General features: G+C 38.2%; 2 protein-coding genes across 3 annotated transcripts; one reads left to right on the top strand and one right to left on the bottom strand.

The window, feature by feature from the left end:
- Positions 1-834: 834 nt before the first annotated feature.
- Positions 835-3,735, bottom strand: LOC125681869 (uncharacterized). 2 transcript variants are annotated; one of them, XM_048922128.2, is made up of 2 exons: positions 3,349-3,735; positions 835-2,822 (listed from the first exon to the last, which is right to left on the bottom strand). In XM_048922128.2, the coding sequence occupies exon 2, from the start codon at positions 2,809-2,811 to the stop codon at positions 1,876-1,878; it is 936 nt and encodes a 311-aa protein (XP_048778085.1). In that variant the 5' UTR covers positions 2,812-2,822; positions 3,349-3,735; the 3' UTR covers positions 835-1,875. The 2 variants fall into 2 exon arrangements, with proteins under 2 accessions (XP_048778085.1, XP_056012356.1); XM_056156381.1 differs by lacking the exon at positions 3,349-3,735 and adding an exon at positions 2,940-3,279.
- An 8,305-nt stretch (positions 3,736-12,040) lies between these two features.
- Positions 12,041-12,721, top strand: LOC125679777 (uncharacterized). The gene has a single exon (XM_048919244.2). It carries the CDS (start codon positions 12,041-12,043, stop codon positions 12,719-12,721), a length of 681 nt encoding a protein of 226 aa, XP_048775201.2.
- The last annotated feature ends 1,707 nt before the right edge of the window (positions 12,722-14,428 follow it).

The raw sequence follows: 14,428 nt of genomic DNA, 5'->3' as shown, positions 1-14,428 counted from the left end.
ACATTTAAAGGTAAAACCACACACATACATGTGCATAATATTCTATATATTTCTTTTCCTTTTTCAAATAAAATAAAAATTGCATTATATTGGTTCAGCTTTTTCATGGTTCTACATGAATGATTTTTTACTGTCAGCATTTTGCTATTCTTCATTGAACGTAGTGTTACATTGTAATTTTATCGGGTACTACTTTATTATTCGACAATTTAGCTACGACCAGTAAGTTTCCTTCGAAACCGTATTCATTTTTGTGAACGAGTTTTCTTTACAGATACATTTTTCAACTTAGTGTTCGGAAATCCTGGTTTCCCTTCGGACGACATGCATTGTCAACTTATTTTATACATATGTAAATGAAATTAGCTAACATTGTCGCCACCTAAATATATCTTGTGTTTTATTTTATTTTGATAATAGAACAGGGAATATTTTATGTTCGGCTGAGCAAAGCGAAAGAAAACATAACTACAAAAGACTCTTCACGTTTTGGGGTTTGGTTGAGTTTTCTTTTACCTGCCTTTTAAATCAATAATCACGTATTCTCTCATTGATTTTAAACATTTCTGCTCGTCATACTTGCATTTAGCGACAAGTTTCAAATAGGTTCATAAGTCTGATTAAACCATCCACTATTAAGTTTGTATTGAATGAAATAAAATATCAGCGATACTAATGTAACAGCGCGTGAGACAGTCTAGTTTAAACAGTTTATCATCATCCTCACCCCCAACGAATGGATTTCTATATTTGTGTACTTCAAGATCCGTGTCATTTCACTCATGTTTATGTAAACATATACAACTAATTAGAACTAACAACAAATATTTTAAGTTGGTTGCAATTTTTATTTTCTGTTTTGAGAAAATCTCATTTTCCCATGCCTATACCGGATTCCATTCAATTTCACTACAATACAAACAGTGCCGGGTTCTACAATTTCCATAAAATACACAATGAAAGGCGAATATAACGAACAGTGATCAATCCTATTTCCTTTAGTTTAGAAGTGACTTCTAAGCAGTATAGAATATAATTTGCTAGTTGATTTACATCATCGGATACCCACGGGTGATCTCGTCTTTTACTCATCACCCGTGGGCAAACTCGCTGAAAAATCATCGTATGTAATTAATATGCTCTGGTCATTTGATTGGCTGCTGCATAGGGTCGCGATGGCAAATCAACGAATCGAAGTTTATGTTACGTAGGTATGTTCGGCAATGACAACACTTTTCCGTAGATAACACATCGCTTGCAAATAAATCCACTCACCGGTGCATTTCGCAGTTTGAGAAAGGTACTCCCATATAATTTTTTCTGGTATTTGATGTAAGTGACCTGTACGACTTGTCTTTAATCGTTTTAAAAACAAACTTTGCACGTTTCAACAGGCGTCGAGATATTTAGCATAAATAGCAAACTAATAAACATATCTTCAAAATTGAAGAGTTCAATTTGCTGATTGGTTGTCTATAATCAACAAATTATCATATTTCACGACGATATTTCGGCGAGTTTGTCCACAGGTGATGAGTAAAGAACGAGATCACCCGTGGGTATACGACGATGATTGATTTACGCACTACCCTGTAATGATGATGTCATTCTATACGTCACTAGCTACTATTTCGCCTGTTGGAATCCAGAGGTTTCTATATTTCACGGATCATTCCATAGTCCGTATACGACCACAGCCGCGGTACAATCTAAATTCTAACACAAGCTGGGCTATTATCTTCGAGTCCAGCAGAGTTGATTGCGGCATATTTTAGTGAGTAAATGCGGTACAATCTAAATTCTAACACAAGCTGAGCCACTATCTTTGAGTCCTGAAGAGTTGATCGCAGCACATTTTAGTGAGTGAACAGAAGGTCATTCATAGTTAAAACGGTTTTCAAGACTGTACTCTTCTCCTGAAAATGTTTCCTCTGCTTTTTTGACTTGGTTGGGTTTATCTGGTTCGTCCATATCAGCTTCATGATGCTCATAAAAGTCGTAAGTTATCACGCCGATCACAATTACATTCTTTAAGGAAAATATAGAGACGCCGTGATTTAGCCCGTGCCATAAAATCATTCTCATGGTTAAAAGAGGCAGGTTAATAATGTATGCCAAAAGAATCTTGTGTATCATAACGAGACGACGAGGAAGCATTGCGTGGCCGAACTTGCTGTGTGAAAGCGTGAGAAGAGGAATTGTAGGTATAACAAAATTCAAACACGCTATCGCAACTATGGCTTCTACAAGACCTGGTGGGAAAGATTCCCGATCCTCTTTGATGAACAATGGTTCCATGCTGTCTACACAGTCCATGACGTCAAAAATGACGGTACCCGCTAACTCGTCAATGTATGCCCTCCTCTCAGAACCCGGCTTGGCGTCATGAAGTGATGAAATTTGAAGCAGAAACACTACTCCGGTTAAGGCTAAGGCAGTTTTCAGTGTGTTTGGACCAAAAAAGTTACTTTCGTCAAGGTCATCTGCAAAGTCAATGAAAATAATTCCAGACTTACTGGCCACTATGACAGCGTAAATGGACCATGAAGCTACACCGAGCCAACCGGCCACTTTTTCCATAGTAGAATCTGTATTAGGTTGTCTGATACTTTGAAATGACACAATAAACGATGCAACGAATAGACAAAAAATTACGATATCTGCTACGAGGAACCATAACAATGTATTCCCCTTGTGTTCCACTAGATAGTAATCCACAACACTGGTGTGAAGGATGAAAACCAAAATACAGATGACACGAACAGGCAAGTGCTTAACCACTCGACAGCATCGGATGAAGCAGTTTGCCATGTTTTCATCAGCTGTAAGAAGAGAGTATTCACGTTAGACTTAAATCACACCTTTTTGAGGTCCCTCTACTTTACATAATATAAACATTACAGAGTATAACTGCATGCATACGATGATTGTGTTCATACAAAAATCTCTGGTGACCAGTGAAGTAATAAACTGTCAAACACTTCTGTTGTGACGAAAATAATTGTCCCGTGTTAATCGATTGGTGTTAATTGTGAAAATAGACTCGGGTATGGGCGGGACCTGTTTATATACAGGACTGTGGATAAATCGCCTAATCCCTGCTATGTTTCGGAATCATTTGAGTGATTACTCATAGCCCCTTACGCTTCTCAGTTTTTTACCATGTCCACCCACTTTATGACACTGTTTATCATACCAATAGCTAGCTGTGAATCTACACATGTATTTAACTATCCATGTGCAGACGTTACTGTTAGCGTGTTCTTATTCATTAATAAACAGGCAGCACTAATGTCACTGACCGAATAGAACTATAATCCCGATCTACTACTATGGTCTTAAACGTACCTGGGACGATAGGTAATCCCTGACCTCGTCAAAGAATAAACGTCTTTTTACAGAAATTATTCACAGAATGTTCGTTCAACAACGGTTATTTAAAACGGCTCAAGTGCGAGTTGGGGTTATGTTTGTACACCTTCGAGCAAACCAATGTTTTGGTTTTTTTCTTCTTCAGTCAGCTACACGCTCCAGTTCGTATCGGGTTGAAAGGTCATCAAATCAACACCAGATAGCTGAGTCGCGGGAATCAAAAATCTCTTATTCCACTTTCGTTATCAGAGAAAAAATGAACTGAACACGTTCGTGAAAGTTCATTGCTTCATTCAAAATCAAAGATGTGGCGTCGAAGAACAGTACGCTATTGTACTGCTTTATCTATTTTTTGTGTTGAATATACACAGTGTCCTTAAAAGTACCACGCTGGAGGTTGAAAATGTAGTACTTAAGCACTACAATTTGTGTTTGTGGTGCACACACACACACACACACACACACACACACACACACACATACATACATACATACATACATACATACATATATATATATATATATATATATATCTTGATTTATGTAAGGCAAGATTTATCGAATATACATAAAAATATATTGACGATAAATCAAGATTATTGAATTATATATATATATATATATATATATATATATATATATATATATGGCATCGGTTACACTAAAATGTTTGTATATGAAATGGAAGATTCAATTCCATCAAAGTTCTGTTTGACAATTCCACGTGTTTAACAAAACAATAAAAAATTGATGCATACAAGAAATTTAATTGTCACTTATTTGACGATTGTCAAATGATGCTAAACCCTATTGTAGAGATGAATATCAGTCAACATTAATTTGATATATTTTCATTACCAAAATAAGTTTACAAAAGCCATAAATGCACACGTTCAATAATGGATATGTTTTCAAAACTTCACAAATTTATCGTATCATTGAGCAATGATTTGCATCAGACGAGAAACCGCGAGAGGACAACTTCCTGACTACAAGTACATTTACTTACATTCGCTTACAGTTTCAATTACATCACCAACATTTTTTGTTGCAGGGTCTTTTCGGGGGCATCTTTGTTTTCTTACCATTGAAAAGACACGTCATTCTTGTTCACAATTACATACTGTACTACGCGGAATGTGAAATGTTGCGATGTTATACAAATCTTGATCTACATGTATATTCGAAATTCAATAATCTTGATTTATCGTCAATACATAAGAGATTTTAGCATATGATAACAAGATTATCAAATATAACTCTAGATTTGTGCCTATAAACTAAGATTTGTATGATATTGTAACACACGCCATATCATACCGGGTAATATATAAGACAATAAATGAATCTACGCGAGAGAAGATGAAACAATGCCCATTAAGTATCCATTAAAATAATGACAAGAGCCGACCACGACTGAAAACCGGACGGTGAACCCATCCGAAGACAATAACCCTGTATGAATTCATTCATACTTTGCTCAAGAGATTATCAATCTTTCCGTCAGGTTTCTGAATCAGATTTTCGATCAAACAATTTGAAATCGTCAGGCAAGCAATACGGAAATCAATGTTAAACAAAACCGATTGATCATTGAAATATCATGAATAAGTTTTAATTCCGTTCACTAAGAAGTTATAGTTCTAGGAATTAATGTATGACGGTGATGGTGGTGGTTGGAGGGTGCACCTTAAGACAAATAAGCCCCCCCCCCCCTCGCATTCGTGCCTCAGGGTAGATATGTTTTCAAAAGAGAAATCGTCCTCTTGAGTGTTTTACCCTTAAGAAACCTCCTATCAAGGAATAGAGGAAATCAATGTTTTAATGTTGATAAGTTAAGCCTGATTTTAGTGAATATTTGCCTAGCTGAAGTAGTGCACACATTTATTTTTATAAAGGATCAATAATTATCAAAATTGGTACCGTATAAGTTTTACATTATGATAAAGAGTGGGCGTTGTCATCTCCAGTCTAAATATCCACCTTTTAAAACTTGCTTGTTTAAATTGTCTTGTATGGGTGCATACAATCGGGATATTTTCCTTTCTGCCACAGATGCTTGGGTTCAGGACTCCCTCCCCCATATAACCCACACGAGTTGAAATAATTACTTTCTGGCGAAAATCTCACTAATGCATGTCAACACTGCCTTGTATACCCCATAAGTAAAAAAAAAACTCAAAATAAGCGGGGTTTTTTTAAAACTACACTCTCAGGATGTCAAACATTCTTCGCCGGTTTGTACTTTAAAAGTACTTTCATCTTTATTTTGCAATAACTCCCCATAAAACCTACATGAATCATGTTCTAAATATCGCAGTGGTGATGAATAGGATAACCTCATTCGAATGAACATTATGTAAAACTTATACGGTACCAATTTTGATGCACCAGATGCGCATTTCGACAAATAATGTCTCTTCAGTGATGCTCAACCGAAATGTTTGAAATCCGAAATAACTATGAAGTTTTAGAGCTAAATATAGCCAAAAACAGCGTGCCAAAAAAGTGGAGCTATGCATGAGGGAGATAATCCTTAATTTTGAAATGAATTTCTAAATTTTATAACAGCAATTAAATATACATCCGTATTTTCAAGCTAGTAACGAAGTACTTAGCTATATAAACAAAACCATAGTTCTTTACAGTTCTAAATAGTTCTTTAATTATAGTATCGGCGCAAGTGAATTGGCGTCCACGATATGCTGTGACAAGGAGTCTCAGAGGGGAATAGTGGCTGGAAAAAGTAAGTATTGGTAACTCAATGTGGCAAAAATGGTGTAAAATCATTATGGATGGCCTCTCGTTGGTGCTCCTATAGGCTATAGTGGGTATGTTTGTGATGCTCTCGACAATGCGGTACATCATGGTAACACGAGCCACTGATTGGAGACTCTCCAGCTGCAGTTTTTCCATCATGCTGGTGACACCACACTCTTTCTTCTGTAGTTGTCCATGATGAACCGGGTTGCCCTATACTGTCATTTTTCTACAATCGCTTGGTGGGTTTTGTTGGAGTTGCCCCACACTGTGGTAACATACTCCATGTGGGTCGAACAAGGCTTGGCAACCGGTAATGTTGCGTGTATTTGCCTTATTAGTCATATTAACACGAGGTTCCCACGATGGTTTTCTGGCAATTGTTACTCCAAGGTATATTCCTATGTCTGTTCCCTGCAGAGTGTGGCAATGGGTCTTATAATAGGTACGATTCTTTGTTTGTTATCCGGATGTTCTCACACTTGTTTGGTTGAAATCACCATCCAGTCTTTCTCCCATTCCTGCAACACGACCAGGTCCTCTTGCAGTGAGCTTGTGTCTGCCTCTGTGTTGCCATACAGTCATCCGAAAATAGTCTATAGATGTGGAAGTGACTGGATGGTAGATCGTTAATGTGTGTCAGAAACAACAGAGGCCAGAGGATACTCCTGAACAACTTTGGCTGGCTGTGTTGTTCATCCGTTGACGACAACTTCTTATATTCTTTCAGCTACGAAGCTTCTTACCCATTCCATTGTCTTTCCCACGCCATAGTGGTGTATCTTCACTGACAGTCGGTGATGAGGGACCTTTTCAAAGTCCAGCAGGATAGCGTTGATTTGTTGTCTGTGTTGATGAACTGGATCTCGCAGAAACACCATTTCCTGAATCCATATTGCTCATCTACTAGGATATTACGCCTCTCTAGGTGGTTGATGAGTTGGCTATATCTAATATGTTCAATAAACTTACAACAGATTAAGGTCACAGGCATTGGATGATAATACGCAATTTCCGAGTTGCCCAATAGTTATTTCCCTTTGTGAAACTCTTACACACAGTGAGACGCAAAACATACTATCGTCCACACGCGTTGAGTACAAATGCTTATCGCTGCCTTCATATATTCCTTAAGGCCGATTATCATACACCATGCAACCGCCCAAACTCCAGGGACACGCAATATTAGTAAGTTTATTAGTATTTAATAATGAAATAGCTGAAACAAAAATCAATAATCACCATTTTTCTTTGATTAAGATATCACTCGTGCTGAAGAGGAAATAAAAAATAATTTCATATTTAATTTAATGGCCTAATTCAAACAAATATTATTCTTGATATGGTCAGTTTAATGTATACCAACGGCTGATATATACAAAATTTACACTTTCATTACTTTTATCCGTTATTATATAGCTAGTCTGTAATACATGTATACATCTTGTACCCACCTAAGCGTTCAACAGAACATTGAACGTACCTCCATCACAGAAAAGCTGATATCTCGGAAGTTGTGTATTAGAAGACCTCTCTCTCTCTCTCTCTCTCTCTCTCTCTTGAAAGCAATGTCAATTTCAATAGAAATATACGAGAAAAGATTCAGTGAATGTTGATATCATTTCTTAAAATTACACACAACTTTCATTATGAAAGGTGAAGATAATGAACAGCGATCAATCTCATAACTCCTATAAGCAATACAATATAGAGAATTGGGCAAACACGAACCCCTGGACACACCAGAGGTGGGATCATGTGTCTAGGAGGAGTAAGCATCCCCTATCAACCGGTCACACCCGCCATGAGCCCTTTATCTTGATCAGGTAAACAGAGTTATCCGTAGTCAAAATCAGTGTGCCAAGAACGGTCTAATAATCGGTATGAAACAAGTCAGACACCATTTGACTCAATATTAGGTTGTATTGGCAAACTAAATCGTTATAACGACCATAGAATTTGCGAAATGCTGACTTTAAACGATACTGTTGAAACCCTTTCACCATCAACTTGTTTGTCAGTAGCTTGTCTCGATTTAAAAACTGAATATACGCAGAACAAGCTCTTGCGTATCGAATCAGTTGAGAGATATAAACACCATATGCAGGTGATAATGGAATATTGCTACATAGATATGGGAAGTTGACGATGGAGAAGCTGAAATCATCCCGTTTGTCATAAGATTGAGTTGTTATGTAAGAATTATAATTTGATTTGACTGTTTGTAACCAGGGAGAGGGCTAACATAGATTTACCCTGCTTCTAAATGTCATGAATAAGATACTGTTTAAATTATATCTAGCCCACCGTCTGGTATAATCTTTAATTCTGTCACCAATTGAAAGATCCGGGGTCTCTGAATTTTTAATCTTTTAAAATAAGTGACTTCTAATTCAGGTCATCATTTTCAACTAGATTGACATTACCAGTAATGACATGTCCAGCTGAACTATATTCAATGAACGAGAACGTGTAGGTGAACTTTGTATTAGATGGTCTATAGGCACTGTAAAGATTGATTGATTGTATATTGTTTAACTCGAGAATTTTTCACTCATATGGAGACGTCACCATTGCCGGTGAAGGCTGCAAAATTCAGTCCTGTGCTCGGCGCTTACGGCCTTTCAGCAAGGAGGGATCTTTATCGTGCCACACCTACTGTGACATGGAACCTCGATTTTTTGCGGTCTCATGCAAGGGACCGCCCCATTTAGTCGCCTCTTACGACAAGCAAGGGGTACAGAGCGGTGTTACTAAAACGCGGAACAAAAAACGGAACGGAAAACGAAAATATTGTATGCAATAATGTGATTAGGAGGTAAACATTTTGTAAAATCAAAAGGCTTAGCATGAGCAAGGGAAGGTGGAATTACAGAGAGAATGGAATTATGGTCTCTGCAATTAGAGTATTATAGATATGCTTAGTTCTTTTTTACATATACAGAATATTCTAATATTAAGAACGGGAAGAATCCACAGAATCTCTCGTTTCATATTAATACCGCATACTTTAAAACCATCAACTTACCATGAAAAATATTAAGCAAGATGTGTATCAATTTTCTCACAATCAGTTAATACGTATGAAGGTATATCATAGAATAATGACCACGGCATTCCTTTGATCTTTAAAATAGCTGTGATAGAATAGATAAATAATAATAGAGGAAAGAAAACAAATGGGCTAAATATGAAGAACTTGACTCCTTGTCAAAATGGATAAAAGCATATGAGGGGTATTAAAATCACGTATTAGACACATTAAAACAAAACAGTTCCTACTATCCTTCTGTGTTTAGTAATCCAGAGGTGGTGAAGGAATCAGATAGGTTACATGAGGAATATGTATTGGGTGCGTCTGACAAAGCTTGAAACAACATTCCCTTTGTTTGTAAAACTCATTATTACGAGTGCATTTTAAACAAACCTGGCTTTAATTCCACATTTGGCGGTCCAAATCGTACTCCCAAGTTCCCTTTCCGAATTCTTCGAAATCACGCTTCAGTTTTAAACACATTCAATATCCCGATTAACTGAACGAATGAATTTGAATTACTGTACCTATACAAAACTACACAAAAACCATTTCAAAGACACATTGCAGAATCCAGTAAATGTTCTACGAAGTCCCTATCTTTACTCCGCACGAAAATATTAACAGCTGTGAAGGAGAAATTTCAGACGTATTGTGCCATAACACATGCAAGAAGTGGCGTACAAATCAAATGTGGATTTTCAAAAAACTAAAAGAACTTTTAGTAAATTTGAAATCACAAAACTTTTCCGAATCAACATCACGTATGACTTTTTCAACACTTTTCGACTATCAACGACATATAACCCTTCGATACATCCCAGTGAACTTAAGATACTACATATCGACTTTATATTTGGATATTTTATTGAACATAAATGTCAACGGCACACTAACAACACAACTTCATGAAAAACGAGGTGAATTCGGCTTCTCCATCGTCAACTTCCCATATATAACAATGTAATTCCATTATCACCTGCATATGGTGTTTATATATCTCAACTGATTCGATATGCAAGAGCTTGTTCTAGGTATAGTCAGTTTTTAAATCGAGGTAAGCTACTGACAAACAAGTTGATGGTACAGGGATTTCAACAGTCTCGATTGAAGTCAGCATTTCGCAAATTCTATGGTCGTTATAACGATCTAGTTCGTCAATACAACCTCGCATTGGGTCAAATGCTGTCTGACGTGTTTCATACCGATTGTTAAGCCGTTCTTGGCACACTGATTTGACTGCGGATAACTCCGTTTATCTGATCAGGATATGGGGCTCACGGCGGGTGTGACCGGTCAACAGGGGATGCTTACTCCTCCTAGGCACCTGATCCCACCTCTGGTGTGTCCAGGGGTCCGTGTTTGCCCAACTATCTATTTTGTATTGCTTGTAGGAGTTATGAGATTGATCACTGTTCGTTATCTTCACCTTGCATTGATTCGATACGCGAGAACATGATCTGCGTATGTTCAATTTTTAAATCGAGGCAGGCTACTGACAAATCGGTTATATCCAGGGGTCCGTGTTTGCCTTCTCTTCCGTTTAGTATTCGTTATAGGATTTATGAGCTTGATCACATTTCGTTATCTTCACATGCTCGCACAATGATTGATTGCATATTGTTTAACGTCCCTCTCGAGAATATTTCACTCATATGGAGACGTCACCATTGCCGGTGAAGGGCTACAAAATTTAGGCCTGTGTTCGGCGCTTACGGCCTTTGAGCTGGGAGGGATCTTTATCGTGCCACACCTGCTGTGACACGGGACCTTGGTTTTTGCGGTCTCATCTGAAGGACCACCCCCTTTAGTCACCTATTATAACAAGCAAGGGACACTGGGGACCTATTCCAACCCGGATCCCCACGAGATTGTTCGTACAATGACAAATTTGGCAAAATGTATTGAAAATGACAAAAATGCTTATTTTAGAATTTTCAAATACTGTATTAACGAAAAAATAAATAAATCCAACATTCATTTTGGTCTGCGTTTTTAAATCTTTATATTTGCACTCTGATACTATGGTTACAATAGTATCAAAAGCTGAAGCACCACTTCTCCACAACAACAATAACAAATACCAAACATATCCAATGTTTTTGCCTTGAAACCTTTACAAATTGTAATAATAGCCATATCCTCTTTAAAATTGCGACGTAGATGTGAAGAATGTGCGTAACTTCCAAAATATAGTGCGTCTGGGAATTTCGACAGAAATGAAATAAATTGATATAAGAAATAAATTTCATTTTGGTAACGCGCTTCATAAAGTAGGCTGGCTTAAAGCATAGCTGTTCATGTCCTCGTGTATTTTCAAAAATGATTTTTTTTTCTCTTAAATTTGATATCTTCGCTAAAATGAATCATCTGTCTTCACCAATCAGCACTGAGCATGTTATTCCATGTCGGTAGGTGACACGAGGACGACATAAATCTTATTTCTAATTTGCTCGCTCCATTAGCATAGCAACCGTGTCATTATCATATCAATTTCGATTCAAAATCTATCCCTAGATTTACAAGTGAATCCTTCATCAACATACAAAATTATTTATAGGGATTTTCATTAATTTATATCATCATCCATATTCCCAACAGTTTCTATACTGAAATCAATCTTATTAACATTGTTGGTCAATGTACGAGGGGTGATCAAAAGGTTCGTGGACTGACGCGATAAAATCGATATCATGCAAGATAGAAAGCTCGTATATTGCACACTTTTTAATCAGGCTATTGTACATATAATTGAAAAATCTGCACATGGCAGAAACTTGAATTAATGTGCTTGGATTTTTCTTGCCTGTCAAAATTTAATTGAAACATTTTACAGCATGGATGTTACATTTTATTACACGTTTTCAGTGTCTTATGGGATACATACCCTATCACTACTACCCCGTCACCACTACCCCACCAACACCACTACCCCACCAACACCACGACCCAACCAACACCACTACTCCACCAACACCACTACCCCACCAACACCACGACCCCACCAACACCACGAACCCACCAACACCACGAACCCACCAACACCACGAACCCACCAACACCACGAACCCACCAACACCACTACCCCACCAACACCGCTACCCAACCAACACCACTACCCCACCAACACCACGACCCCACCAACACCACTACCCCACCAACACCGCTACCCCACCAACACCACTACCCCACCAACACCACGACCCCACCAACACCACTACCCCACCAACACCACTACCCCACCAACACCACGACCCCACCAACACCACTACCCTACCAACACCACTACCCCACCAACACCACGACCCCACCAACACCACTACCCCACCAACACCACGACCCTACCAACACCACTACTCCACCAACACCACTACCCCACCAACACCACGACCCTACCAACACCACTACCCCACCAACACCACTACCCCACCAACACCACGACCCTACCAACACCACTACCCCACCAACACCACTACCCTACCAACACCACGACCCCACCAACACCACGACCCTACCAACACCACTACCCCACCAACACACATACAGTGCACATAGACCCTGACCTGGAAAAAATACACCTGTGCAATGAGTTGTTGGTTCAATGTGAGATTACAATAAGTATTCTTAAAGTTATGAAGAACATTTACATGTATATCCGTGAGAACTTTGAAAACGTTGAAATTTTTCCATTGAATTGTTATTTAAACGTATTTGATGTATTCTACTGTGCATGTATAATGATTTCGATTTCTTTCAAAAAAATTGTATAGGTAATTGTGTCCGTTAAATATAAAAACAATTGTATGAAAAATTAAAAAAAATTCAATGCAATCATTGTGAGTAGCTAACAAAGATGAATTTAAGTCCGATATATGCGCTTGTTGGGTACCAACTGTTAACCGATGCGGAAAAAGCCAGGAGAGTACAGATGTCACGGCGGTGGAAGAGAGGGCTGGCGTTCCTCCACAGAATGAGACTCGGCTTCATCATCATGACCCGGAAACGAAGCAAACGTCAAGCCGGTGTAGTCTCCCTACTTAAAAGGTTCAAAATATACATACGTTCACCCTATTTAAAATGTTTATGATACACATGGAGTAGTTCTAAGTCACACAGTGCCCAAGGGACAGTTTCCTGTACTGAATATATGCATCTTCCTCCAAATCTGCCTCGTTCAAGCAGACAATTGACTACGTAGCGTTAAGCACACATCGGTAAACTCGAATTCTGCCGTCTGCATTAATAATAATAATAATATGCGGCATTTATATATCGCATTATATAATTTGTAATTACTCTAAGCACTTTAACAATGTAAAATGTAAAACATGATAAGATTAATCAGAGCATAAAATATAACATCCAAATAAAATAAAAACAATTTAAACATTACGAGTTCATGCGACAAACCAGCCTTTACTTTAAAAAAGAATATATTACAAAATATGGTTATAAGATTTCCTAAAAAGATATGTTTTGAGGTTTGTCTTAAAACTTTTGACAGTGCCACACGAACGGATGTCTATCGGTAAACTGTTCCATAGTGTGGCAGCTGTTACATCAAACCTTCGATCTCCATAGGTCTTTGTACGAACGCGGGGTTTTTCTAGCAATCGTGAATTGCATGAACGCGGAGATCGTTTTGGCGTTACTAACGTTATAAATCTTGATTCGTGCGGCGTTAATTTACCAGTAACCGCTGTCGGACTTACTGCGTTCTGTATCGTTAGTGACTGAGTTTCAGCTGTCAACCTTATAATCGTCGTCTGCAGAACATCCCATCACGTTTCAATATTCGAGAAACTATTCTACGGTGAACCGTGATAACGCAAAGTCAATAGGCGTTCATACGGCAACGCCACTTGCAAAATAGATTTACGGCTGCCGCGACGACGGTAAGACAAACAACTGGACGCCATGGCAGGGCAGTTCACCGTAGAACAGTTTCTCGAATATTGAAACGCGATTAACACAAATGCTCACTTCCAATAGGTCATTTTGCACGAAGACTTAAGGTGGTATATAGATAACGTTCTGCAGTCCGTGTTGGCACCATCGATACAGCAGCAAAGTTCAGTAGGACAATGTGCGCGCATACACTGCGAGATTGTCACGGAATTTTCTTAAAAGAAATTATATCAATGTTCTTGAATGGCCCCTTAATCCGATTGAACATGTTAGGGACGAACTTGGTAGACATGTGCGCAGCTGTAAGCCTCAGAATCCAAGAAATGGGAAAGGCATTGTTGGAAGAGTGGCAGA

This window comes from Ostrea edulis, chromosome 2 (assembly GCF_947568905.1).
Source record: "Ostrea edulis chromosome 2, xbOstEdul1.1, whole genome shotgun sequence".
In the NCBI taxonomy this organism is placed as follows: Eukaryota; Metazoa; Mollusca; class Bivalvia; order Ostreida; family Ostreidae; genus Ostrea; species Ostrea edulis.
Note: the sequence above shows the minus strand (reverse complement) of the source record. Positions and strands in the feature narration are given on the sequence as shown.